The sequence below is a fragment of the Electrophorus electricus genome, chromosome 17 (assembly GCF_041902795.1).
Source record: "Electrophorus electricus isolate QZ-2024a chromosome 17, ASM4190279v1, whole genome shotgun sequence".
Classification (NCBI taxonomy): Eukaryota; Metazoa; Chordata; class Actinopteri; order Gymnotiformes; family Gymnotidae; genus Electrophorus; species Electrophorus electricus.
Genome location: NC_137513.1, coordinates 17,640,655 through 17,666,732, shown reverse-complemented (window position 1 = coordinate 17,666,732; position 26,078 = coordinate 17,640,655). Strand labels below are relative to the sequence as shown.

General features: G+C 38.8%; 5 protein-coding genes across 18 annotated transcripts in view; 3 read left to right on the top strand and 2 right to left on the bottom strand.

Moving 5' to 3' along the window:
- kmt2bb (lysine (K)-specific methyltransferase 2Bb) overlaps positions 1–2,612 on the bottom strand; it is a 29,964-nt gene extending 27,352 nt beyond the window's left edge. For 3 of the 5 annotated variants that reach the window (XM_081700567.1, XM_081700568.1, XM_035533914.2), the window contains exons 1-2: positions 2,242–2,611; positions 303–381 (exon numbers count right to left, since the gene is read on the bottom strand). In XM_081700567.1, the coding sequence (XP_081556693.1) occupies positions 303–381; positions 2,242–2,547 (385 nt within the window). In that variant the 5' untranslated portion in view covers positions 2,548–2,611. Of the gene's footprint in view, positions 1–302; positions 382–2,241 lie in introns of all 5 variants that reach the window. The other 2 variants (XM_081700569.1, XM_081700570.1) reach the window with 1 other exon arrangement.
- A 599-nt stretch (positions 2,613–3,211) lies between these two features.
- On the top strand, positions 3,212–5,184 carry psenen (presenilin enhancer, gamma-secretase subunit). Its single transcript, XM_027024507.3, has 4 exons — positions 3,212–3,331; positions 3,897–3,963; positions 4,502–4,606; positions 4,816–5,184. Exons 2-4 carry the CDS (start codon positions 3,903–3,905, stop codon positions 4,953–4,955), a joined length of 306 nt encoding a protein of 101 aa, XP_026880308.1. The 5' UTR covers positions 3,212–3,331; positions 3,897–3,902; the 3' UTR covers positions 4,956–5,184.
- A 140-nt stretch (positions 5,185–5,324) lies between these two features.
- hspb6 (heat shock protein, alpha-crystallin-related, b6) lies at positions 5,325–8,255 on the top strand. 5 transcript variants are annotated; one of them, XM_027024501.3, is made up of 5 exons: positions 5,325–5,623; positions 5,787–5,856; positions 7,018–7,194; positions 7,299–7,421; positions 7,559–8,255. In XM_027024501.3, the coding sequence occupies exons 3-5, from the start codon at positions 7,036–7,038 to the stop codon at positions 7,724–7,726; spliced, it is 450 nt and encodes a 149-aa protein (XP_026880302.1). In that variant the 5' UTR covers positions 5,325–5,623; positions 5,787–5,856; positions 7,018–7,035; the 3' UTR covers positions 7,727–8,255. The 5 variants fall into 5 exon arrangements, with proteins under 5 accessions (XP_026880302.1, XP_026880304.1, XP_081556708.1 ...); XM_027024503.3 differs by lacking the exon at positions 5,787–5,856; XM_081700582.1 differs by lacking the exon at positions 5,325–5,623 and having other exon boundaries at positions 5,650–5,856.
- proser3 (proline and serine rich 3) lies at positions 8,256–17,622 on the bottom strand. Of its 5 annotated transcripts, none has more exons than XR_014117974.1 (14): positions 17,101–17,622; positions 16,898–17,003; positions 16,480–16,763; positions 16,119–16,273; positions 15,499–15,602; positions 14,417–14,502; positions 13,744–13,883; positions 11,403–11,608; positions 10,770–11,248; positions 9,742–9,940; positions 9,443–9,474; positions 9,062–9,236; positions 8,649–8,730; positions 8,256–8,439 (listed from the first exon to the last, which is right to left on the bottom strand). XR_014117974.1 is itself a non-coding variant. In XM_027024492.3 (13 exons), the coding sequence occupies exons 1-13, from the start codon at positions 17,109–17,111 to the stop codon at positions 8,400–8,402; spliced, it is 2,067 nt and encodes a 688-aa protein (XP_026880293.2). In that variant the 5' UTR covers positions 17,112–17,622; the 3' UTR covers positions 8,256–8,399. The 5 variants fall into 5 exon arrangements, 3 of the variants coding, with proteins under 3 accessions (XP_026880293.2, XP_026880294.2, XP_081556697.1); XR_014117975.1 differs by having other exon boundaries at positions 9,086–9,236; XM_027024492.3 differs by lacking the exon at positions 9,443–9,474.
- A 129-nt stretch (positions 17,623–17,751) lies between these two features.
- LOC113586400 (protein lin-37 homolog) lies at positions 17,752–25,595 on the top strand. Of its 2 annotated transcripts, none has more exons than XM_081700580.1 (10): positions 17,752–18,057; positions 18,717–18,825; positions 18,954–19,029; positions 20,806–20,856; positions 21,161–21,190; positions 21,592–21,677; positions 22,481–22,641; positions 24,509–24,640; positions 24,865–24,938; positions 25,078–25,595. In XM_081700580.1, the coding sequence occupies exons 2-10, from the start codon at positions 18,792–18,794 to the stop codon at positions 25,154–25,156; spliced, it is 723 nt and encodes a 240-aa protein (XP_081556706.1). In that variant the 5' UTR covers positions 17,752–18,057; positions 18,717–18,791; the 3' UTR covers positions 25,157–25,595. The 2 variants fall into 2 exon arrangements, with proteins under 2 accessions (XP_081556706.1, XP_035389929.2); XM_035534036.2 differs by having other exon boundaries at positions 17,752–18,072.
- The last annotated feature ends 483 nt before the right edge of the window (positions 25,596–26,078 follow it).

Below are 26,078 nucleotides of genomic sequence, written 5' to 3'. Positions count from 1 at the left end.
TGCAAAGCATCTTTTATAATAAGAATACTGAACATATCATGAAGGTGCCACTTAAAGCAAATAAAAAATAGTCATTTGACTAGCATGTTAGCCGCATATGTAACAATCAATCATTTATTGTATAAGCAAAAACACTGATTAAAACAGTAGTTCTCGAGTAATTATAAGAACAGAATATTGACAAAATTAATAATTCTGTGAAAGGAATTTAATATCACCAGTTACTGACCAGTTAATAGAATAATTTAGGAAAAATGTTTTCCATCAAGAGCAAACTTGTTAGGTATGTGATTATTACTTACGTTTGGGAGGATTCCGTCTCAATTGCTCAGGAACACTGCTGCAATCATTTTCAGCTTCAAAGCCTCTGAATTCAGCTCCCTGCAATATACACAGAGGGGACACACTTCACTGTTCAAGTGTTTTTAATCAGGTTTTTATAATAAATAAAACAAACAAAAATAAATAAATAATTGAATTTGTAAAAAATACTTTTCAAGCACAATACTTTTAAAAATAAAACGATTACATACATGGTTCTTAAACTTTGTATTCAACATATTCTTGCATTAAACATATACTGCATTTTGGCCCAGTGTGCGCATTTTAAGACATATGTGGCAAGTTTTACAGCCATCGTAAGTCACCAATTTTTATTTATTATTATTAAAGTACCTCTCTCATACATAAGAACACTTTACAATCAGGTATCAAACTGCTAATAAATTGTAATCTTGGATAAGAATCATGAGGGTGTAATCATGAGGATCTGTAGTCCAGTCATCTCTGATTCATAACAGGATTTGTCTGATACAATGACTTTCAAAATGCTGAACTGATAAATAAAACCCAGAGACACCGATTACTAGACACACTGTCAGCCCACAACTTATCTCCATCACTCCTAATACCCACCATCCAGTGTGACCATAACCAATACTGCAAGAGTGAAAGAGAAATTCTCATTATTGCAACAAGACGTAATTTGAATATGGTCATTCATTTCTTCAATTATCGACAGCTTTTTCAAGAGCATGTTTAACATGTTAGCCTACAAACTATATATTATGACCACCACCACCACCAAAAAAAAAAAAACACGAGCAAAGATAAAGATTAAGCTACTTAGGCCAGTGTCATACATATTTTTGTATGTATATATGGCTCTGTGGCTTAAACAGCCCAATCCTTTTCATTTTATAAATATGCTGTAGGTTAAATGTTTAAACATTGACACAAAAAGCACTACAAGCAGAAACAATACAAATTATATGCAACACAAGTTCGAAAAAAAAAACCCCACTTAAACAGATCTTCTTGATAAGCACGTTAAAATTCACCATTTAAAAAGTCTGGCTAGCAGACTTGCAAATGAAGCGCAGCAGATATGCGATGTCACAGTCCCCACAATAGCAGGAGCACTAAACTTCAGCCACCGGGCAACGGGCACGGAAAACTTAAGTGACCAAACCAGGCTCGTCTACGAGCAACTATCGAAATCGCATCATTGTTCTGCACTGCAGGTTATCCTGCCCTTATCAACAATCTCTGTCAGCGGGTGCGAGTGCTTCAGTGGCACGCTCTGCGTAGCAATGCCCTTTTCTCCCCTCGGGCCACGCACGTGAGAGCACAGCCTTTGCAAAACTCATGCCAAACTTCCAGATCGAAAGCGCCTTCACACTAACAACGTAATGCGAATGCTAGCTCTTAGAACTGTTAATAACAACTGATGCATATGTGGAGAGTTAGTCCTGTGCATTGCACACCTTCTTTAGCTACAATGCTACAACAGTTTGCCCCCTCCCCCTCCACGATGATATGCAGGGCAATAGCCTGTTGTAACCACTACGCTCGCAGAAACAATGTTTCTAACCGCACAGGCATACATAGCGTATGTTACTGTACACGGCGATTGTGCACAGCCTACTAACTTGTTACAATCACGACCTTTATAATGAACCTTGGTCTATATTCCCTGCCTGTATTTCGGAGCTGGCAACGTCAGTGAGCCAGTTAGTTTTTAGATTGCAATATCTACTCCTCCAATGTCCATTTTGTTTAAGTGATGCCAGCTCGCTTACATGGTTAATAACAAGCTTCACCAAACTAAAGTTCCAGTTAGCGCCTAGCGGTGACGTTAGCAGGCCCATAATGTTGTTGCACTTTGAAACACTAAAATACAAAGCAAAGTCATTCATATTTCATTTGCTGGGCGGCGTGCGGTAGTTTCTCGACCCTCACCTCTTCACTTCCACTCGAGCTGTAGCCCGCTTCCCCGAGGCTCCTGTAGCTTGCCTCTATCCCGAGTAAGCGCAAGTGAGACTGGTCCTCGTTACACGCAAAGACCAGGCAGGTGGGCCTCGGGCCTCCGTTGGAAATTTCGTCTTGCTCTGTTCCGGAGCGACCAAGCTGCCATCGCTTCTCCGAGCGCAAACGGCTGCGCGACGACCAAGGCCGAGCCGGAAAGCGACCCCGCGCCGCACCCACACCGCCTGCGCTTCCTACGGCAGCCGCGGTTGCTGATCCGCATCCCGCTGCCGCCATCATAGCTTCAACAACAACACCGATAGATAGCAACTTGGGTTGCGCGAAGAGGGAAAGCGCCAGATGGGAGGGGGAGGTAGCGATGCTCTCTGGGAAATTGAGGCATAGACGAAGTGCTGCAGTCGTACTGATGCTGCATAAAATTAATGAGAATAAGAAATTATGCCTTAGGAAAACCACAATCAATTTGTCAATAAAAACGTGGTTACTTAGTCTAAAACGAGGTGTCAACGTACTTTGCCAACAAGTAATCAAGTTATTTTTTATAGTCAAGCGGGGCTGTAACAAAATATTTCTTCTCAAACAGAAGTAAGGTAGGCCAACGTCAGAAGTTAGATAACTTACATTTATATTAATCCAGCCTAGAGTCAAGATCAGAGTCCTTAAGAGTGTAGTATAGCAAATGTTAGTTCATTTTACTTTGCCTGGATTTTAGGCTACCTGGATACAAGACCACAATCAAAATATAATTTCCAGTGTCAAATATTTTCGTCATAGGCAAAGCATAATCTACCCTTCAGTTACTTAAAAAGAAAGCAATTACTTTTAAAATACTTTGTAATAAACACTCGCATTTAAAAGACCACAGCACTTTAAAACCAGCAGCTATGGCGTCCTACAACTTTCAAGGGACTTCATCTCCCAAGATGCAAACCAAAATAATGACGTCATATCATGCCATTCACGGGGAAGCGGATGTTAGTTATTTCTCTGTTGCAAAGCCATTTTCGTCCTCAAATATACCTTTTCTTGCGAATTTCTCCCTGGTTCGCGTTCGGCGTAAAAGGTACTTATTTTCATTGATCACACATTATGGTTAAAGATTTTTGATCACAACGGAAATATTCAGAAAACCGCTTGGATGTAGTTAGCTAGCCACGCACGCTATAAGCCCTCCATTAGGAAGCCTGCTGTCCTCGCTTTGCTTACATTCTTCTGTTTAATACAAAGACTATTAGCCACTACCCAGATCAGTTTGTTGGAATAGCTGTTATGTTTGCTTAAAATGATAATTGAATTAAACAATTTTCACATCATTCTTCACAAGTGGAAATTTTGTTGGATTTTTTTGTCATTCCCGAGGTTTTCATTATTTTCAGCATACGTCTAAGAATGAATAGATTGGAATAGTAAACGTTTTGCGAATTATTACTTCTAAATCTAGCTGGCTAGGTAACGTAGCTAACCTACCCATCATCTGTGTAGCCTTGGTTATTAGCGCTTGCTATTATATTTTGGTAGTACTGCCGTTCAACAGAGAGGTGGCAGCAAAGTTACAGTTAAATTGCTTAAAATTGAGTTTATTATTCCCCATATTCCCAAATAAAAGTCTAATTTGCAATATTTTGCAGGACATAATGAATCTGGAACGCATTCCCAATGAGGAGAAATTAAGTCTTTGTAGGAAATACTATCTGGGTATGTCTTTTTGAAACATTTGATTTATATGACAATTTATTTAAATGCACAAGGCCTGACTTTAAATTATTCATATTTGTACATTCTACTATATGTATAATAAATTAATGATAGTTTAATGAAATCCTCTGTGAAATGTCATTCAAAAATACTGCACTCATAAGGTACAGTCACTTAAGAATTTAGTACAGGTGTCTTTGCTAGAGTTATTTACGTTTACGGCATTTAGCTGACGCTTTTATCTAAAGTTACTTACAGTTATGAATGAGTACAACTTGAGCACTTGAGGGTTAAGGGCCTTGCTCAGGGGCCCAACAGTGGCAACTTGGCAGTGGTGGGGCTTGAATGAGCAACCTTCCTATTACAAGTCAACTACCTTAACCACTGAGCAGACTGATGTGCAGATGCAGAATGCAAATTTATGTAATTCCTTAAAATGTATAATTCATACAATGCTGAAAAACATACATAAAATAACAAATTTACATTGTTAATTAAATGTTGTACATTTCTTGTCTCCTTATTGCATCTCTGACAGGTGGTTTTGCATTTCTTCCTTTCCTGTGGCTGGTTAATGTAGTGTGGTTCTTCAAAGAGGCCTTTGTAAAGCCTGCATACACAGAACAGCCACAGATCAAAACATGTGAGTATTTTACAACAAATATCACTGTATGTTTAGTTGACATTGAACATCATATTCTTCATACTAAACTATACTGTCACATACCAAACTGAAGGTGTCTTTACTTGTTAAGATATAATTGGTAACATCTTGCTCTGTAATAGTATGTCAAATCAAAACATTTGTTTACCTAACATTTGAAGGTGTGCTGTGTAATGTGCTCCTAACAGATGTCAAGAGGTCTGCGCTGGGGTTATTGCTATGGGTAGCTGTGCTGACAACATGGATTTCCATTTTTCAGCATTTCAGAGCCCAGTGGGGAGAGGTAGCTGACTACCTCTCCTTCACCATTCCCCTTGGCATGCCATGAAGAGATTCAGCTACCTATACAACAACCTTCTGTTTTCCTTTTCTCTTCTCCTAATGCTATATTATAGATATTTTATGGATTAGGCAATGTTATATACTTTATAAGAACGTTTTTGGGGGACATTGGTAATCATGATTGTGGTATGGGATTGAAGTAACTTGATCTGGCGAGTTTTTTTTACCTCATAAATAATGTATTGAGAAATAAACACAGGATGTATCATGTTCAACTTTACTGATTTTTTCTGAAGGCAAAACAATGAAGCATAAAACGATGTGAGTGAGGCTTATGAATAGGATAAGATGTGAATGACGAGTACCATTTCTACTCTGTCCCCTAATTTACATAGAAGACCATAATCTCATAATCTCCACAGTCAGACAAGAATACCAGACTCTGCAATATCCACTGAAACCCCTCTTTCATGTATAACTCTTTACAGGCACCTATTCTGAAACTCAATCTTACTTTAAGGCTATTTCTAAGTCCCCCCCACTCCCCAGGGTCTTAGTGGATGCTGTTTTTAGTAGTCTGCAGTCAGAGTGTTGACAGCAGACAGAACATGTTTCCCTTTGTCACTGCTTGGCACTCCTGCAAGTAAATGTAACAGATTGATGACTTTTACATGCAAGCCTATGGACTTTGATGTATTTTTCAAGTTATGACAAGTAAGTAATCATAAAATGGCAGTTGACGGTGCTGTGAATTAAGTCAGTGTGCTCTCACATTGTAAGTGTGTATGCTTGGGCTTTGTACACTCAGGGTATGACGTGATAATGCCAGTGTAACTGAGAATCTAGAGTAATGTCAGTGCGTTCATTCCTTTGTCAGATCATTGGTCATGATTTGGTGACTTGAAACCTCATGTTCTCTCAGTACAGCTCCTGTTAGGTGTCTTCAGGTAAGGCCATCTTTTAAAAAAAAAAAAAAACTTTTGTGTTTATTTTTTATTACCAGTGTCTACTTGTTTTTATGTTTAAAAAAAAAACCAACTAGACTTCCAAAGAGAGGTGTGACGTCACCAGACTTGAATAAATTTTATTTGTATCTTGAATTAATTAGCCGGATAATTAAAGTTATATGTCGTTAAATAACCGGGCGTTTTTGGTAGGAAAAAAGAAACGTTTAAACGTTCTGGAGAGAAACATTACGCAATATTATTACGCGTGGACATTTCTGCCTAAAATAGATGAAATGTAATTCTGAAGTTAGTATCCTTTCCTGTACTGAACTGACACAACAAGGTGCCCTTAATCATCAGAAGTTTTCATTTGTCAGAACATCCCCAGAGGTTAAAAAGATGGGCACGGTGCTTTCCCCCTCACGTGTTGCACTATGTGGGACAAGCACGCTTAATAACGCTATTATCTTATTTATAGCCCACTAGATACGGTTCAAGCCGACAAAATAACTTATTGCATTCCACATAAGAACCCCACAATTACGTGATACCGGCGGTTACACAGGTCACAGTGACACTGACAAACACATTTTACTTAACTAAGCGGATAATATAGCCACGGGGTAAAAATTATATCTTTAGGTGATCCATCAGAATATAAACATAAAGGCATAGGATTACGCAGTGTATACAGATTAACTGGGGAATCATCCCTGCAGAAAAATGTTTCCTAGGAAAATAAACAGTTGATGACCAATCAAGGAGTCTTTGGACAGGTTCCGCGGTACCATTTTACATAACAGAAGCCTCAAACATAAAAGGGGCGCAAAACGTCCAGCCGGGAGAACGATTCGCCAGAATAAGAGCAACGCGTCTTCCCCTTAGAAATTATTTATATTTGTATAAATATATTGGTAAGTTAGAACGCAGCTGCGTTGATTAAGACTTAGTCTACATTTTAAACCTTAAACTTGTCCACGACACCTGGGATAAAGATTCCTGATCTCTGACCAGTCGTTATTTATCGCAGTTGACTTCATTGCGAACGGGTGGGGGTTGAAAGCGATTTTAAACTATACATGCACGAAGGCAACGCTGTGTGCTTTTTGTAATAGTCGGTGGAACAAACCTCACGTTTATTTCTCTTTCTTATTTGTGCAGTTCAGTCGCAGAGCAGGAATGGATTTCGACTTGCTTCCTAACTTGCCCGTATGCGGTATCCCTTGGGATCGGGTTCTGCGTCCCTTATTGCCTCGTCTGAGCGGGACCGTAGGACCTTACTCATGGACTCCGTCCGATCTTCTCATTCCAGTTTCTGAACATGCAGGGGCGGCACAGGTTGGTAGAACATCCAGCCGATGAGTCGATCCCGAACGCCTCCGACCTTTAACAGTTTATGAGATCATGATCGCTAGAGGGTAATATGTTCAATTCGTATATAGGTTGTTTGTGACCAGAGTGGATTTACTGTGCAACTTGACGTAAGACACTTCAACCCTGAGGAACTCCTGGTCAAAGTCACAGGGGACTACATTGTGGTAGAAGGAAAACATGAACAGAGAAAGGTCAGTAATTCCCTTTAAGTATTGCGACCTGTTCCGTGTGAACTTTAAGCATGTATTAAAACCAGTCATTTAGAAACATAACGACATCCAAATAAAACACTACTTTAAAATTACGCACTGGTATAATTTGTTTAAAGGATGGATCAGGGCTGGTGACCCGACAGTTTAACCGAAGGTACCGCATCCCAGATGGTGTGGATACCATGGCCCTGGAGTCTGCAGTGTCTCCAGAAGGAATGCTGGTGATTTCTGCACCCATGTTACAAGACAAGAACTCCTCATCACTTGTGCACTCTGCACCATGATGCATAGACTAACACAGGCATCAATGGTGACACAAGCCAACACCTTCCACTACTGTTAGAATTCTTTCATGAGATGTTTCACTCACTAAAAAAGGTGAACATGATAAAAAAAACAGACCAATTTTTCTCTACACTGAAGCTGGAGAGTCCAATTCAAATATGCCTATCCCAAACATATTTGGTAGCAAGTCAAACATGTCATGTCATCCTTTTAATCTGGTATTGCATCAGGTTTAGGCTTTCTGGAATGTTGAAGACTCCAGATCCAAGCCCATCTCAGAATTTCCAGGAATACTTATAGTAGCTGCCATTTACTACTGATGTTTGCACACATCAGGGCTGGACTTCTCAGTTAACACCAACCATTTGTGATTGATGAGTGATTCCTTGTTGTACATATTCCTAAATAGTTTGTTTTAAGTGGGTGAGATTTTTATATATGTGTGTGTGTGTGTGTGTGTGTGTGTGTGTGTGTGTGTGTGTGCACATAACGCATTGTGAAATTCTTTAAATAAAATCTTGACAAATATTTTTGATTTACAATTTTTATTTACAATGTAATTGCATTCACAAATTTTGCAGATAAAAAATACATACAACCTACAACTACTGATTTGTAAGGATACACATGATTGTTTAAGTGCACTTGTCTTACTTGAGTTCACAGTATATGTCAATCTTCATGGAGTTCATCCAGCATCTCGTCAACCTCACTGGAGGGGAAAATAAGTCATTTTTTTTAGAATTCAACAATCACAAGAAATCAGTTCTCAAAGCCACTACATAAAATCCTCTTAAACTAGCAAGACAAAGTGGAGATCTAGATCTACTGATTATATGTTCCATATCACAAGGGTTGTAATCATTATAACCTTATACAGTTCTGGTGTGCTCTTAGCGCAAATATTATGGATTTTCTTACCAAATTTGCTCTTTCACCCATTTTCTCTGCTGTCGGAGAACTAAAAGTAAGGGATCATCTTCAAATTCCAACCCATCTGAGTCTGTATTGGGGAGATTATAAAACAGGAAACTAAGTTCAAAAGGATACAACTACTGATGCTTTAAATAGCGCAGTGTTATTCAGAATAAAGATTTTATGTATACATTTAAAGTTACTCACAATTTGTATCATGCTATACATAGTGTAAACTTACATTTACATGTAAAATGTTAAATGTAAATATAAAATTACAGTAAGTCACAGGTTATATTAGACAACTCTCAATTTTATTTAAGGCTACACCAGTTTAACTTTGCTGTCAGATGACCTTAGATACAAGTCAAATTATATCACCAAAAAGAGCCAAGCCAAGTCATTTCTAAATGCCGTACCTTGTGCTTCCTGCATGAGCTCACCTATGACATCGCATGGCTGCGGTATGCTTTGAGGGGGCAAGGTAGGAGACTGTGGAGATGTTGGGGAGCTATATCTGGGAGTGTATGAGGGACAGGAGGTCCTAGCCTGGGCTGGGGAATCAGGGCCAGGAAACAGCACCTCAGACACAACCTGTAACAGCAATACAAGATCCAGTAGGTTGGTGCAAAATACATGTAAAAAACAAACAAACAAATAAATAAACTACTGAAAAACTAAAATTGCAGTCAATTTATTATTTGTTTTTATTATGAACCATAGTTTTAAGGGTGAATCCTGTAATTTTTGGGAAAGAATGTATGCAAGGATGTTTGGCCTGGAATACACAACATACTTGCCTTATAGTCTGGAACCAACCCAATGAAATTTCCTGTACACATAATTATGTCCCATTGATTTTGTCAAAGATTATATATTTTCATTTAGTTTATTTGGTTAAACAAAGATAATGACTCTGTGCGCGCATCAATGGCCATTAAGTCTAAGTGGGACCATCATAAAAGTTAATTTAATCAGGAACAGGCTAGAGTTTAACTTCTTACTTTTACCAAGTTCTTTAAAAAACATCCACAGAAATCACTGCAATGTAATGTAATAACAACAACAAAAAAAACCAAAAACACACCACCACACTGACCTGTCCTAGTGTGTTGCTTATTGGTGAGGGGGGCAGAGCAAGATCTCTTGAACAAACATCTTCTGTTGACCTTTGACATCTACTGTGGCGCTCATTCTTGCGGTTGGGTTCTTTGGTCTTACGGCTGACCCCTTCACACTTGTGGCCGGCCTTGGCATTGTGACAGCTGCTCTGAATTCCACCTTGAACCCCAACATGTCTGCATACACAAACTGTCCATCAGCTTGTACAGTATAAACAGAAAAGATAAAAAAGGTATATTTGCTATGAACTACAGAGTACATTTAGTACAGTCCCACTCCGTAACTACTGCTGTGCATTACTGGACTGACTGACAAAATAGTTACATCATGTTCCTTGTTGTTTATTATATAACACTGTCCTTTGCCTTGACTGATGTACTGCAATTTCATGCATTATATAATACTGGTCAATTAGTTTGATCTTTCGCTTGTTAATTTGTGTGCTCCATCTACTTATTGAATGCTTTGTGACTTCAGACCAGCAGAAAAGTTTATCATGTTGTAAATGTTGTCTATACGTATAAATGTATTCGCACTGAATAGGAAAAGGGAACTAAAGGTTACAGTGCAATGGAATTAGATCTGTGGCAAAGGGCTTTGCATGCCTTTTTTGCCCACTAGAGGATGTTAAGATAGTATTGGATGGATTCAAGTTCAAGGGTCCTTTGTCTGACCTTTCCCAGTGTGCCTTTGAGTGTGGAATTTAAGATCAAGCTGTTACAGCAGCGTTGCAACATGGCGCCCCAGTCCACCGCCGCTTCCACATCTCTTAAGCCATGTCCTTAACCTCTCAAACCCAGCCCAGATTGGCTCAGGACCCCAACATTCATTTCTGTGCATTATTGTGTTTACTTAACACAATTTATGACAGCATTTAGACATTGTTACTTAAAGAGAACACTAAACTAAAAAGCAGACTTATCCTGTTTGTTTTAACCATAAGGGGATAAACAAAACACACACAAGTACACCACCACTACCACCACCAGGAATGAGGTCACATACATTTTTTTCTTTTGGATGGATGGTGCAGTCTTTCTCCTGCCCCTTTTCACCTGTGCCACACCTGTGCTCTCCACCCCTCCTGTATGTTGAAGCCCATATTCCTTCCCTTCTGTGCTCTGAGAGTGCTGGAGCAGTGGTGAGCAGGGCGACTGGTGCTTGCTGCGAGGCTCTGCTGAACTCTCCAAGGAGTTGTTCTGTCCTCTTGTGTGGGGTCGTGGGACAGTGCAGTGGGCCTGTGGATGCCAAGTGACCCTTTCCTTAGTGGTCTGGGGAACTGAGTGACTGTACGTGACAGAATCATGGTAGGTCTGCTTGCAGGACTCAGGGCTTTGCTTAGGGACAGCAGCGTTGGAGACGTGGAGTGCTGGTTCTTGGGTAACTGGGGTGCTCAGGGGGCAAGACGCCTCTTTGGGTGAAGCTGTGAAAGACAGGCTTGCTCTTTGGGTCAGATCAGCAAACACAGGGCTCAGCTGTGTCTTCTGTGGAGACACAAAAGAGCGTGCCAAGATGAGCATCTATGGCACTGGCTATAGTGCTGGCTATTTTGCTCACATGTATTTATACAGCTAAATTAAAAATGGATGGAGAGTATTTTAAAGTGCTAGCACAAATGAATTTGTCTTGTGGATTTACTTGCTCTGGCAGTCTGCTCAGTAAGGGCTTGTGAAGAAGTGAACTATAGGAGGGGGTCTGACTCCACTCTCTGGCCTGCTCCATCTTCCTCCTCAGACGCCACTGAAACAAAATGTCACCCTCAGGGCGATAGCATTGCTCCTCAGTCCCTAGAGCAGGCTGAGCAGAAAGGGGACTTCCTTCAGATGGCTTGAGCACTGTCAGCACTAGAGGAGGAAAATGTGAGAATTATGCAGTGCTCTGTAAAAACCTCAAGCTATAAACCACAATTAATGCCTCTTTTCGAATGTGGTAATAAACAGTTACAAAGACCACGTTAAACCATTCTGCACCATTTTGGACTCCCGAGATCGGCTATGATTTATTTTTCTACAAGTGTTATGCTAGAAATCAGGGCCAGGAGGTATTTGTGGTGTAAAAATTCCAGTTGCTGCATTTGTCTGACGAGATGAGTAATTTGGTGTTGATTGGACTGTCTGTGTAGAACCAATCAGCGAATCCCTACATCATTAAGGAAATGAGATTGGAATAGTTACTGTCTGTACTCAGAACCGTTTGGTTCTACAGTGAAAAAGGCAAAATTAAAAAGTTTTGTTGTAAAGTCTCCCAAGCTGTTGACTTTGGCTGCATGTTGTCCTTTTCCCTGTCCAAGTGATCCCACACAGCTGTAGTTCTGAGCTGCCCAAACTAATGCTGTCTTTAACTGTGATTGCAGTGTGTTTTGTCACTATGTGACTTAAAGATAAAGTGCTTGCCAATCATGATGATTTTAATGTGTGTTTTATGTCCCTGTATTCATCATTCCATCAAGTTTAACTAGATCTCCTGTACCACTGGCTGGAATGCAAATGCCTCTACCATGTTTCAGGAGGGTCTACAGACAGGTTCCATTGCATTTTTCATAATTTCTTCTTCTTCTGACATACTGGCTTCTTTGTGAACCAAAAATGTTTAGAATTGTACTCATCATACCATAAGAATTTCTACCACTGTTTGGCAGTCAAGGCTTTATGGTCTTCCTCATATTGGAATCTCTTCTGCTCAATACTTTTCCCCATGAATTATGCCCTATGAGACATTATCTTATTCTTATGTTTGCAGTTGAGTAATGTACTTTGATGCTACATGACTGCCACATGCTACACAATATTTCTCTCCAATCCCTTAAGGAAGCGACCTTAAACCACATCAGAGGTGATAACAGATGCAGACTGCTTTGTTGGTTTGACAATGCTCCTTGGGTTTGGTGGGCTAATGCTTACTGACTATAACCTTTCTGACAACTTATGTTTATGGCTGTCAGATTAGTAATTTTCAAACTTATCCTTTAGTCTCTCTTCTGTATTTATAATTATCATTCAACACACACTTAAATATTTTACTACTAGCACACCTGGCTCAAATAATCAGTGCCTAATTAAACATTTGTTGGTGGAATTTAGCTGGTAGCTTACATGGAACAGGTGAAGAAAGAATATAAGGGTTAAAATGATGAGTGTTATCAGTATGAAATGAAAAGCAGTTTTATGCTTTGGATAAGCAGTTGAGTCTTTATACCAAGTTCAATGGCAGTAGCTGAGAATTTCAACAAGTATCAAAATCATTGGGCTTAGTGAAAACGAAGAGATGAAAGAAGCAGCAGAGCAGACATGAGTGTCATCAGCATGAAGAGCAGTTTTGTTTTGGTTAAAAACTATAGGTTGGAGAAGAGAATTGGGGTACAGAAAACACAAAACACAAAAGCAACACAGATGAAGACCATCAGGGGTTGTGTGTGTGTGGGGTAAGCTGTTTGGTCTTACATACGATTGACTAGTAGAAAACTACTAGTATGAATCTTCATTTCAGTAGAATGATTTCAAACTTCAAGTTAATAGCACTAAAATGATCTATAAAAAGCTCCACAGAGCCTGTGTTAAGTGCCTAAAGCTGAATTAATTCTATAAATATGTTAGAAATAGTAGTAGAAGTAATAATAGTAGTAGTAACAGTAACAATAATAGTAACAGTAATAGAATAGCAGTAGTAGTTATAGAAGTAACAACAACAACAACAATAATAATATTATTATTAACACCACCACCACCACCACCAACAGGAGCACTAAAGTGCTGGAGTAATAATGGTGCTGGCCTTGCAAAAAGTTTAGCTGACTAATCCAAATTATCTGTAAGGCCTTATTGCTTCATTCTCTGCAGAACTTACACAATGCAGCGGATATGGTGCAAGGTGAAATCATCAAAGAACTGTACTAAGAAATGCAGAGGAAGAAGAAATAGGAAAAGAGGAAATTTTGCAACAATAAGTGCTGACATTTTTGTGTGTGGCACATACAACTTACGATTGGCCGAGTCCATAAATCCAGGTGTTATGGGCCGTCGGATAGGCTCATCAACAGTTACAGGGGAAGAGAAATCAGAGCAGCCCAGACCCACAGAGCTGATGGGTACTGCACTAGATCCACAGCTTATGGACTGCTCACTGTAATACATGACAGACCTTATGCAGACGCTACTACAATGAGTTAAACAACTATGATCAGACATTATGTAGTTGGCAAAGGTTATATAATCAACCAAAACAGAAAACAAATGCAGTTTTTAAGCTATGAACATCTAGCAATCTAGCATAGCAGTGTAGTCATACAACTCTGCTATTACAAACCATCTAAAATGCACCATGCAAACACATTTTGTAATTATTAGTTTGCTTTACTAGTTTGCTTTACTTTCTGTTAGTATTATCAAAGCTCAAAAGTGCCACTCTCAAATACTTCTTACAGGCACTCTCCAGTGTTTCGACTGTTCTGATAATATTCTGGTCACTATTAAGATAATGGAATAATGACAAAGACTTTAGCGATCAATTACTTGTCTTCATACCAATTTCAGAGTTTTCTTCTGATTAAAAAAAGATGCCCTCAAACCTCTGATGATATATGGTCCGTTGGGCACTGCTGTGCCATACAGAAGGCTGTTGTTTTTATATCAGTCAGAGCACCATGATTACATTACCTCTTCTGCAGAAGCCTGCGTGCTCGCTCCTGCAGCTGCAGGGCTTCGGACTCTCCTGGCTCACAGTGAGAAGACTCAGATAAGGCCTGGAAAACAGGTAGCAGTCCAACAAGCCACTTACACAGATACACCTGAAACCTTTACTAAGCTGTTTGCTTAGAAGTTCCTGTGTGTTGCCCGAATACCATCATGAACCTTTTAGTGAGCACCATCAGTACTGCCGGGCATCTAAAACGCAAGAATCCAATGGCTTAGGATAAACATGGCAAACAAGCTCAAAAACCGCCCGAAGTCATTCAGTGGTAAAATACCATGTATGTAATAAGGATATGACATGCTCAAGTATAATAGCTTAAATTTTGACATTCACAAACGACTTTGGCCCTGTTAGACTTCAGAGCCTATTTCTTTAGCATCACATGCAATTGCTGTAACAACAATCCAAAACCACACCAAGGACTGCCCAACAGGTCAGTGAGGTCCATGAATTTAGAAAGAAACACCAACATAGCCATACACCATAAGCTGCTAGTGCAGCGAAGTGAGGCAAGAGGCTCCTCTTCTTCCTTTAAAGTCAAGGTATTCAAAGGCTGGAAATGCCAGTAGAACACAGAGCACTGTACAACAAATACCGTCCAACACTTTCTCTGCCAATCTGTTTAACTCAGGTTCCAAACAAAGGCCATTTATGGGAGAGGTCTTTCTGCTTACAGAAAGGCAACATTCAGCCTACACATGTAAACAGTGCCACATTCGCTGATACAAACAGAAGGAAATCTTGTGATAACTGTGTTCATCAAACAAACAAACAAAAACATAGAAATGTTTGCATGTTCTTGCAACAAGACATAGAGTAGGAAGTAACAAATGAAAAGTGCAAACAGTAGCATTACTACAAAAACTTACACAAGTTTTTTTTGGGGGGGTAGAGAGAGAGAGAGAGAGAGAGAGAGAGAGAGAGAGAGAGAGAGAGAGAGAGAGAGAGAGAGAGAGAGAGAGAGAGAGAGAGAGAGAGAGAGAGAGAGAGAGAGAGAGAGCACGCGAGATTGCATAACAGTAAAAAGTAAAGGTCTCACACGCACACTCAGATCAAACAGGCCTCTGGTCGGGGAGAGCAAAGTGCAGGACCGAGGAAGTCCAACTGGGCTGTGAATGCTGCCAGTGTCATCAATCCTGTCCAATGTTCCTGTCAAGACAGTGAACAAAACCAGAAAGCCAATTCAGAACTGGAAGTTTTCTTCTTGTTTGCCTTCTTCACCTCACTAGCATCAGTCTTCCACTAGTCTATGCAATGAGATGAAACAACCCTGACCGAAACGCTTGGGTAAATCCTGAGTGTTGTGTGGAGATAAGACAGGATTTCAGTATCTAATTCCACTTGGGACATTTATGGAGTGTTATTTTTCCTTCCACTAAAGCCAACTGCCAATGTAATTAGATTCCTGTGGACTGAACATGCTTTTAGCTGAGCTTGAATGTGCTCTTGTTCACGCCCTCTCCAGTTCCTTTAAATGTACTAATGTATGCATTTAATACTCTTTTTAAATTTATTTATTTATACACACACACACACACACACAAGCCCAAAAGGAAACAATCTTCATGACAAAAAAAAAAAGCATCTGCAAAAAGCAAATGAAAACTGGTTTTAATTGTTGTATGTGCTTGCCACCTAAGGCTGTGCTGTTTACAAGTAACACACCCCTAAGGCATTCCACAGATGGCTGGGTGGGAGTGGAGCTAGATGGAGGTGATGAGGACATCCACCAAAATGTCTGGCCATCTACTCCATCTGCTGTTGACCTCTGCCTTTCCTCCCGGCTTTGTGGCCTCCCATAACGGAAACGCTCAATGTACCTGGGAGAGATTTTAAAACAAAGGGTTGATCTTTCAAAACAGCAAACCTTCAGTACCACAGAGAATAGGGAGGGAGCAAAGCATTCATCGGTAAACAACATATTATTGTTGCCTCCACTCAGAGAACAGCTTATCCACTGGCATAAACAGAGTAGCCTTAATAAAGAAATATTTGCAGTGTTATTCTCTACACTCAAGTCACATACTTTGACAGAACTGAAGGCTCCTGAATTCCATTGATCGGCATGTTTATAGGTAGTTGTGATCGTGACGCCTGAGACTCTGGGGAGCTGCCAACAGGCACCGAAGGACCCAGGTCAACAGAGGGCCAGTACTCAGAACAGGTTTTGCCCTCTTTTAAAGATGGAGGAGTGAAAACAACACGGTGTGACCCTTCAAGAAAATTCTGGTCCTCAGGGCTCAGAGATGTATTTTGAGGAGGAGCATCAGAAGGACTTGTCAGGCTAGAGAACCTGACAGGGCTCAGTGCCTGGAGAGAGTCGAAAGAAAATATGACATTACATAATTTAGTGCCCCCCATCCCAAAAAGCAGGTGTGTGTATCCATCATGTGAATTCAAATAAATACAATCTACCCCAACAGGCACGAGTTTTTTTCTCTCACCAGCTTTTTCTGTGGCTTGGAAATCTTTGCTCGAGACGGATTGTAATGGACTCTGGCCACGTGAGATTCTGGAGGAAAGGGATTCTGTCTCGTGAAAACAGCACTACTAAAAGAGGAGATATGGATATTAATTGCTAGCTACATCGTAGGTTTGATATTCATCTCAAATCATCACAACCAAATTGATTCAGCTTTTATGTTACCTGGAGTTCATGATGACACCCGACTGTCAAGTGTCAACTTCCAGGCCTAGCGAAGTTAGCTATTCTAGCTATATCTCTTGACCATATTGCTTCACAGGTAGATTTGTTAGATAACGCTAGAAGCCTTGGTGTTTTGTCTAGTGAGAATTGAATCTACCTCTAGTAGTTGTTATTATACTGTTGAAACTTAGCTAGCTAACCTAATTTTTTTTAAAAAAAAACCTGCAAATTTCATGTCATACGCCTATCTACTTAACTAGCAAGATTTGATAAAAACAAAAAAAAACAAACAAATAACCTAGCTAGGCTAGTTAGCTAACGGTTAACGTGATAAGTTAGCTAGCTAGCAATTCTGATTACCTTCAATTAAACAGCTAACACATTGTGAATGTGTAGCTACAAAGTTCAAATTCTAAAACATCAAAGTAGGAAATCACAAAGACAGCTGTACATACTACCAATCTGCCTTAGGAATAAGTTAAAATGGATCCCCTAAACACAAACGACTCTCCTGGCTACATGAATTTTGTTTATCATAATTAAGTGGACCGCTAACAACCAATACGGTTTTGTAGCTTCTGACAGACAGATATTTTACCCAATAATATTGAAAAACGTGTATAAGCGCGGACCAATGAGGAAGCAGAAATGCAGTTGCGCGCGGAAGAGGAAAGTCGAGTTAAGACTGAACAACTTGCTAGCCTAGCTATGCGCTAAAAGGCTTACATACATGTTTCCGTAATATTGGCCGCATATAGTTATATAATATTACTTGCTCATAGTACCTGGGTATGGCATGAAAATATGTTGTTGACAAAGTAACTCGAACGATTTCAGTAGCATAACCTTAGCTAACGCTATCAGTTTACATGTACTAACCTACGTAGCTCGCTGTGGTAAAAAACAAAAAACAAAAAACACTTCACTTTGTCAAACCAGCTACATTGATCAGCAACTGTGAGTCAGATAGAGGTACTTTGATTGTTTATGCCACCGTTGGCATTTTCATATGCCTTCATCGTTTTGAGCATAGGTCCAACATATTATTTAAGATGGTTAGGTTAACGTGAGAGCTATAGGTATCTTGCTGGCTAATTAGCTAGAGTTGGATATCCACACGGAGCAGTTTAACTGTTAATCCTAGCTAAGATAACGCTAGGTTAGCTAACCTACATAATTTGGATGAGGTTTGGATAATGCAGTTACCCAGTTATTTATCCACAAACCTCTACCTGGCTAGTTTATGTGACCATCCAGTGATCAGTAACCAGCGTTTTCGGAACCAATGAGCTAGCTAACCTAGCATTGGCATGTGTGGTATAACATATCTTGTTAGTTATCAAATGTGTTACGTAGTGTTCACTGAGTAAATTAGCGTCCCAGCTAACACTGTTTTGTTCTTCGGGCGCGTTTTAAACAGGTTCAGATATTTCTGGGTGGTCTCTGCGAGCTATGGCTGTTTACCTGTAATTTGGCTCTTCCAATCCTGACTTTTCTTAAACTGTCGCCAGTTCGCTATATTGCAATCACTTTGAGTGTCATAACAGTGTGCATGTCTGTTGCCAACATCGGACAGATCTTAAAGTTTAGTGTATGTATGTATTGGTTTTGACCAGTTTAACATCGGCGGTGATGAGTAATGGACTTCTTGAGGAAGATATTTTTGCTGAGAAGATAGATCTGCAATCAAAATGCTTCACATGAAAATTAAGACAGAGAAACATGGTGAGGAATGTGTAAATTATTTTTGTTTTAAAGATGATGATGATTTATTTTGTCTCTTTGTGTTTTGGTCTCATTGTTACTTAAAAAGGACTTCTTATACATTTTATTTATATATTTGTTTGTATAAGATTCTGAGGGTGCAGGTGCCCGGAATCGTCTTGATGCAGTGTTGCAAGGTCTGGTGGAGAAAAGTGACAGTGAGAGGTCAGTATCCCAGTTTGAGTTCATAGATACTGAGTTCATTTCTGCACAGACAGAAGGAAATTGGAGGTCACAAGTGATTTTTACATTATACTTCTTTGTAACAGATCAGTTTCAACTAATGAGAGCTGTACATGTTCATTGAGTTTACCCTAAAAGCTTTTCCTGTTAGTGACTTCTCTTGCAGAGAAAGGATTTTATTCTTTAACAAGTTAATTTGTTTTCTGAATTATACATCAGTGAATTGGGTATAAACACAGCACAGTTAGTAACCAAAACACTAGTGTTCACATTATAAACTTCATGGGCATCTTTGTTGCTTTATGCTGTGGGGTTTTTCCTAATCAACATGGAATGTGGGCCCTACTAGGGCAGAAGGCAAAACGGCTTCCACATAATGGTGTTTAAATGTTGTCACCAGTGAATAGTATGCAAAGAAGTGTAATATTTAGTTGTTTAATCAACCAGCCTCTATATCATATATGAATATTTAATTTAAAATGTATTTCGTTATAATACCAATTCTACACTAGAAATTGCTGTGGGGAGAGTGTTTATGGCCAGAATCAATCACCATCTATCTCGTTTAGTGGGGACAATATAGGGGGGAGGCTAAGATGAGGCTTTTTAGGTTTCCCCCCACCATTTCCAAATCAATAGAATTGACTGATGACAATAATGTCTGTCTGTCTCTATATATCTGCACTACCTTGCAAAAATATTCAGCCACCTTTAGTCATCAGGTTTGCCTGCTTTGTTCTTTGGGGCACATTTATACAATATTGCACACTCTTTGGGAATGATTTTCACCCATTCATCCCAACATATTTGCTCCAAGTTTTTGGGGTTGGTTGGATGACACTTGTGGACCACAAGCTTCTCCAAAGCTTTAGAAGGTTGAAGCAAGTTGTTTTGCAGCATCTTGCTGTATTTGGCAACATGCATCATTTGCTTTGATCAAATCAAAGATATTTCTTAACACTAAATAAGATGGCAATCTGATAGATTATTCTGATACCTTTGTTAGTTGCAAGACAGGGAGGGCTTCGCCCCACTAGTATAACAGCTGCCCCTGGCACCACACATAGCATTTAAAATTTTGACCGCAAAACCTTATTTAACAATTTGGCTGGGTCACACAATTTAGCTGTGTGTGAATGTAATGTAATCTTTGAAGATTATAGGGAGTAAAGAAAATGCATCTTACTGTAGGTAAAGATGTAAAACTACTAATACACAAGGTTTCCAAAGAACCATATATGAAGATTTCAGGGAATAACTGGTTTGTGTCTTTGTTTTTCATTGTTTCTGCCTTTAATTGTATTTCTTTTATTTGCATTTTCTTTCTTTCGCTTTCTTTATATATATTTTGCTGTCTTTTGGTATGATGAACACGATTGTACATTATTTGCTCAGGACTCACTTCCTGAAGCAAGTTGTTGAGGTGTTTTTATCATTTGCACATCTTTGTTATAATTTATAATAGTGTTTGCTTAATTTAATGGATAGTGCTTTCCTTATGTTTACTTATTTTCTATTTTTATTAGATGGCAACTATGTACTTATCCATTTTTTGTGTACATTTTGGTGTGGATGTGGGCTTCAGGTTTGGAAATGCAAGTGTATGTTTAGCGTAATAATTGCAATGGCTTTGCTTCTAGCTGAATAAGCTGTTTCTCAAGAAATGTGGTTTCCTCAGAAAGGAACCGCAGTGTGTAACGGCTGTAGCAGTTAATTTTTCTGTAAAATATTCATGCTCACTCTTCCTTTTTTGTTAAGAGATCAGAATGAAGATGATTCTGGAAAAATGGCAGCTGACTCTTTGAGCAAGTATGCCCTTCTGTTGGTTCTTTTACATAAGCAAGATCAGAAATTTAAGTAAAACATTTATTCATACCTAATGGATAATGCATATTTATGTGAGCTAAAGACCCTTAGATTAACATTTTGTGTTCCCCTATAAGATCAAAGTGATCAGTTTTCTAAACTTGTTTTAAGAAGGCAGTCTTAATCAGGATTTCTGTGGCATTTCTTTCCTTATATAGGCTTATACACTGTGTTTTAAAACATTTCTCCAACAGAGAAAATGTATCAGTAGGAATATCAGTGATGTGTGACAATTTTCTCCTTGTAGGGATTTATCTCCTTCCTCTGTTGGAAAAAGGTATGCAAAGTTTCATTGATTTCGTGGCTTGCTAATTTATTTTAGGGAAGACCCACATGCATGTGATTCTTAAGCACTCAGCGTACGTCACCAAATCTTTTCACTTTGACTTTTTGGTACTTTTTCCACTGACAACTTAAAGCAAATGTGTATATATATTTTTAATTTTAAGTTTGACTCTCAACGGTGATCAGACCAAAGAGTAGTATACCAAGTAGAAATGCACTTCTAATAAAAAAAAAACGTACAAAGGGTAAGAGTGCATTTTTAGCATACGACTCTAGATCACACATGCACTGTTAGGCTAACTTCTTTATGTGCATTAGCGTGTGAAATCATGTAGGATACATTATGGATTTCGGTAGTCCTTACAGTAGTAGTGTTAACTTTCTCCACCACAGGCCATCATCACGTTTCCCACAACACCGCAGAAAGAAACGAAAAGAGATGGATGATGGCTTATCTGAGACAAACCCGCACAAGCAAAGTAGGCATCTTGACTATAAAACCACCTAATAAAACATGTACTTTAATCTGGTACTCTTACTAATGTTAGTAAAAATTAAAATGGCACATTTTATGTTGAGGAATGTATTAAGAAAATTTGTGGAACGTGTATAAATTTCAGATGGACTCCTTTTCAGACTAAAAACTGATTTATTTATATATATATATATATATATATATATATATATATTTTTTTTTTTTTTTTTTTTTTTTTACAGCCTGGTAAAGATGTATATGAAGAAATTTTCTTTAGCCTCTGCAACATGCCATATCCTTTAACACTGACCACAATGCATTTTTCTTTCATGTGGGTAAAAGCTATGTCTTAAAAGAAAATGACAGCACTTTGTATCAATACATTTTAAAGACCATTCTAATGACCATATGGCTAGTATCCCTTCTGTCCAAGACAACCAACCTACAGTAATACATAAGCAGATCTAAACATCATGGCACAGGATAGGAAAATATTGATTATGCAATCCCTCGTGTACAAACCCACCATTCCTAATTTTGAGAATTTAAAAAAATATATTATTATTGTTTCATTCATGTTATTTTGAAAGAAAAGTGATTTGTGGCTAAGCACACTGAGATTTACACAAAAGCAGCACCACCAGTTTTGAATTGGGATAATGCACTTGTATGTTGGAAAATCACTATTTATTAATTCTTTGTACCTGCATACTTGGTGCCCGCAAGTCCAGCTTTAGCCTGATTGGAAAGCAATAGCAGGTTTAGGTTTTACTGGGGCTTTTATCACTTTTGTCTCATTTCTGTCAGATGCATACGTCATCAAGCTGTTTGACCGCAGTGTGGATTTGGCCCAGTTCAGTACGAGCACCTCGCTCTACCCCATCTGCAGAGCTTGGATGCGGAACAACCCTTCTGTTCGAGAGAAAACTGCTGCTGCTAGCCCACCTCACAGACTGGGTGAGGAAGAGGTCAGAGCAGGCTTGCTTGGTGCTCCTTCACAGCACTCACTCTTTCTCGTAATGATGATGATAATTCATAATTCATTTGAATTATATTGTAATCTACAGTGTTGGAAAGCTTTCTACATTTTGGTCTGTTCAGACGATAAAGATGATAAAATGAATTCATCTCATTTGTTTTTCTCCACGATGACAGCAAAAACAGGTTTTTGTGATGTTTTAAAAATTTATTGAAAATATGAAAAAATCCATTCCATTGACATAAGTATTCAGAGCATTCATTAAGTACTTGGTTGAAGCACCTTTGGTAGCTAGGACAGTTTTAAGTCTTTTTGGAAATTATCCTTTAAGCTTGGCACACATATCTCTTGGATATTTCTCCCTTTAGTTTTGGCAGAAGTGTTCAAGCTCAGACAGATTAGAAATGGAGAATCTTTGCACATTTTCAGCATCCATTTTTCCACTTTATCTTGATTAGTTTCCCAGTCATTGTCAGATAACTATCTCCACAGCCTGATGTAGCCACCACCATGTTTGAGTGTAGGGATGATCTTCAATGAGGTCTTGCTCATTGTCTGATTTTGTACCTGGGACTGTGAAGTGTGGCCAGATAATTCAGTATTTGTTCCAGACCTGAGCATCTTGCTTCTTATGGACTGATTTTGTTCAGGTACATTTTGGCAAACTCCCAAGTGGAAGCCATTCCTCTTAAAAAGGCCCATCTGGTGACGGTACCACAATGGCCTGATGGGTGGAGTGCTACACTGATGGTTCTCGAATCTCCACAAAGGAACTCTCACTCATTCATAGTGACCATTGGGTTCTTGATTATCTGTCTGACCAAGACCCTTGGTCCTTGATTACATAGTTTGGCTTGCCAGGCAGACCAAGGAAGACCTGTGGTGGTTCCAAGCTTCTTTCATTTGAGAATGGTTAAGGCTACCATGCTTTTGGGCAGGTTCAGTGCTACAGAAATGTAATTGTATCCTTCCCTATATTTGAGTGTTGACACAATCCTGTCTCACCGTTTTATGGACAGTTCTCCCAGCCTCATGCCTTAGATTTAACTCTGACATACACCATCATCTGTGAAACCATATATAGATAAGTGTGTGCCTTTTCTAACTATATTCAGTCTATTCGGTTAGGCTCAGCTGGACACCAGTGAAGTGGAAGAAGCATTTCAAGGGCCAGCAACTTATGTTTGCCATTGATGTTTCCTTTTCATTTTAGACCTTTTAAAGTGTACATATGTTTAAATATGTTCCCTTCAAGTTCCTAATTCTGGCTTTTCCCTGGAAGTTCAATTTCATCTTATTTTTGTGCCTGACACAAGTATATTTTGAACCGTGTTTATTGAACTTTTGTATTGCCCTTTTAAAGCATTATGATTATTTAGCTATTGTTTTAAACATTAGAGACTAATCCAGGTGTCACTTTTACACAAGTCGTTCTGATTTATTTTAGTCTACATAATTCAGACCTGTAGCCTAGTTAGATCCTTAAATTGATCCAGTTCAGAGGTACACCCTTGTTCATGTAAAACTTATTCATAAATCCCCATGAAGACTCAGTTTGCAAGACTGTTGAAATATGTAGTGACTCAAGACATCTGAAGTGTGGGTGTGGTGACATTCCTGCACACATGGCAGTCTAAAAGATTATGCAGATATCATTATTTGAATGTTCCTGAGGAGTGTTGAATTCAAATATAAATATAGTTAATTAGTGATTTAATAGTTTGAGTTCAAAGGCACACTTGCCTTATATAATTTGCAGTGTGCTGGGCTATTAAATTCATGATGAACTGTTATAAAAGTTTTCATTTTTCAGTTTCAAAGGGAAACTGCAAATAAGGTATTTTTCTTGCTTTCAGGTAGCAGACATGTTAAATGGCAAAGGTCAGAATGTATATCGCCTTCCACCACCTGTTTCTTGTCCACTTAATGAGTCAGGTGACCCTGTCAGCTTGAGGATTCCACCCACTGAGAAACCCACGGCTAGCCAGGTAAGTCCTAAATGTTAAATGCACAAAGAGTTCTCTTTAACCATACAGGCCACAAGTACACTTTAAGCAGTCATCCCTGTTGTTTCAGTTTACAGTTGATTTTTCTCTTCTTTTTTTAAGCATTCATGTGTTTTATTTTTGTTGCAAATCTGGGCAAAATAGTACATGTTGCATTGGTTTGTGGGAAGCAGAGTTTTATCAGTCATAATTGTGTTTTTCTGTAGCCTGCAGATGGGACATCAGGGGCTGGATCTCCCATGTTTAACCACATGAAGCGCTGGAAGAAAATTAGACAAAAGTAAGATTTTTCTTTAGTGTTTCTCTGAATTGTTTGAGAATTGTTCCTTGTAGGATTAGAAAGATGCTTTAAAATGGATATTCAGATATGTCAATGACAATTTATTGGTTAATCACAAGATAATTGGATGTTTCCATAGGTGGAAAGAAGCTTCTAATAAGAACCAGCTGAGATACAGTGAGAGCATTAAGATCCTAAAGGAGATGTACGAACGCTAGTGGACATTCTTCATCTTGATCAGGAGATTTCCACTATGAGCTCTTGAGAAGTGGAGGTTAAAAGGAGACTTGGTTATGATGGAAGGAATGGAGTAAATGGTGCCGCTGTTGTTATTTTATAAAGGAAAATCTGTTCAATGGTTAATCTTTGGGTTATTGGCAATTTGACGTTGGTATATGTTGCAAAAGCACAGACATGATGCATTTTCAATCAGACTAAGTTCTTAAATGAACATTTGTTGCGATGTCGTGTAGGAAAATGCAGAGTAAAGTATTTGATCTCTGGTTGTAAAATGCGGACTAAGGAGTGGGGATGTGAATGTGTATATTCCCATGCATGTTTTAAATAGTAATTTTGTTGGCCTATAAACACATAGGGCCTTTGCAGATTAGAAATAAAAAAAGACCTCATCGCAAATACAAAGATAGTGGATTATGACGATTGTGTGATGATTGTTGCAAAACCTTCAGAATCACATAATTGTGGAAACATGAGCAAGGCTTAGTAGTCTTCCAAAGCAAGCCTAGAGGGGCTCTTTACCAACTACATTTGCTCAACCATGATGAATTTAAAGTATACTTCTCAACCTGAGTCAAGCTTCAGTTGGAAATCCCAGTGACACATTTTGAAATAAGAAACTCCATTAAAGAATCAATAAACATTAATAACATTAGACAGTTACCATGTCACAGTATTTGTCACACACAATAAATTATGCCCTTATGACAAAGTAGCTTGAACCTTAACAGCACTACCACGGAGTTAGCCATAGCACTGGGTGTATTATGCTATTGTATTATATTTTAATTATTATGAATTAAATTGCCATGCTAATATTGCAGCAGACCAGTGCTATATAGATTTTGTTTAAGAAAAGCCTAATGCACATCTAAAAACTCACAGCAGGTTCTTGTCAAAACA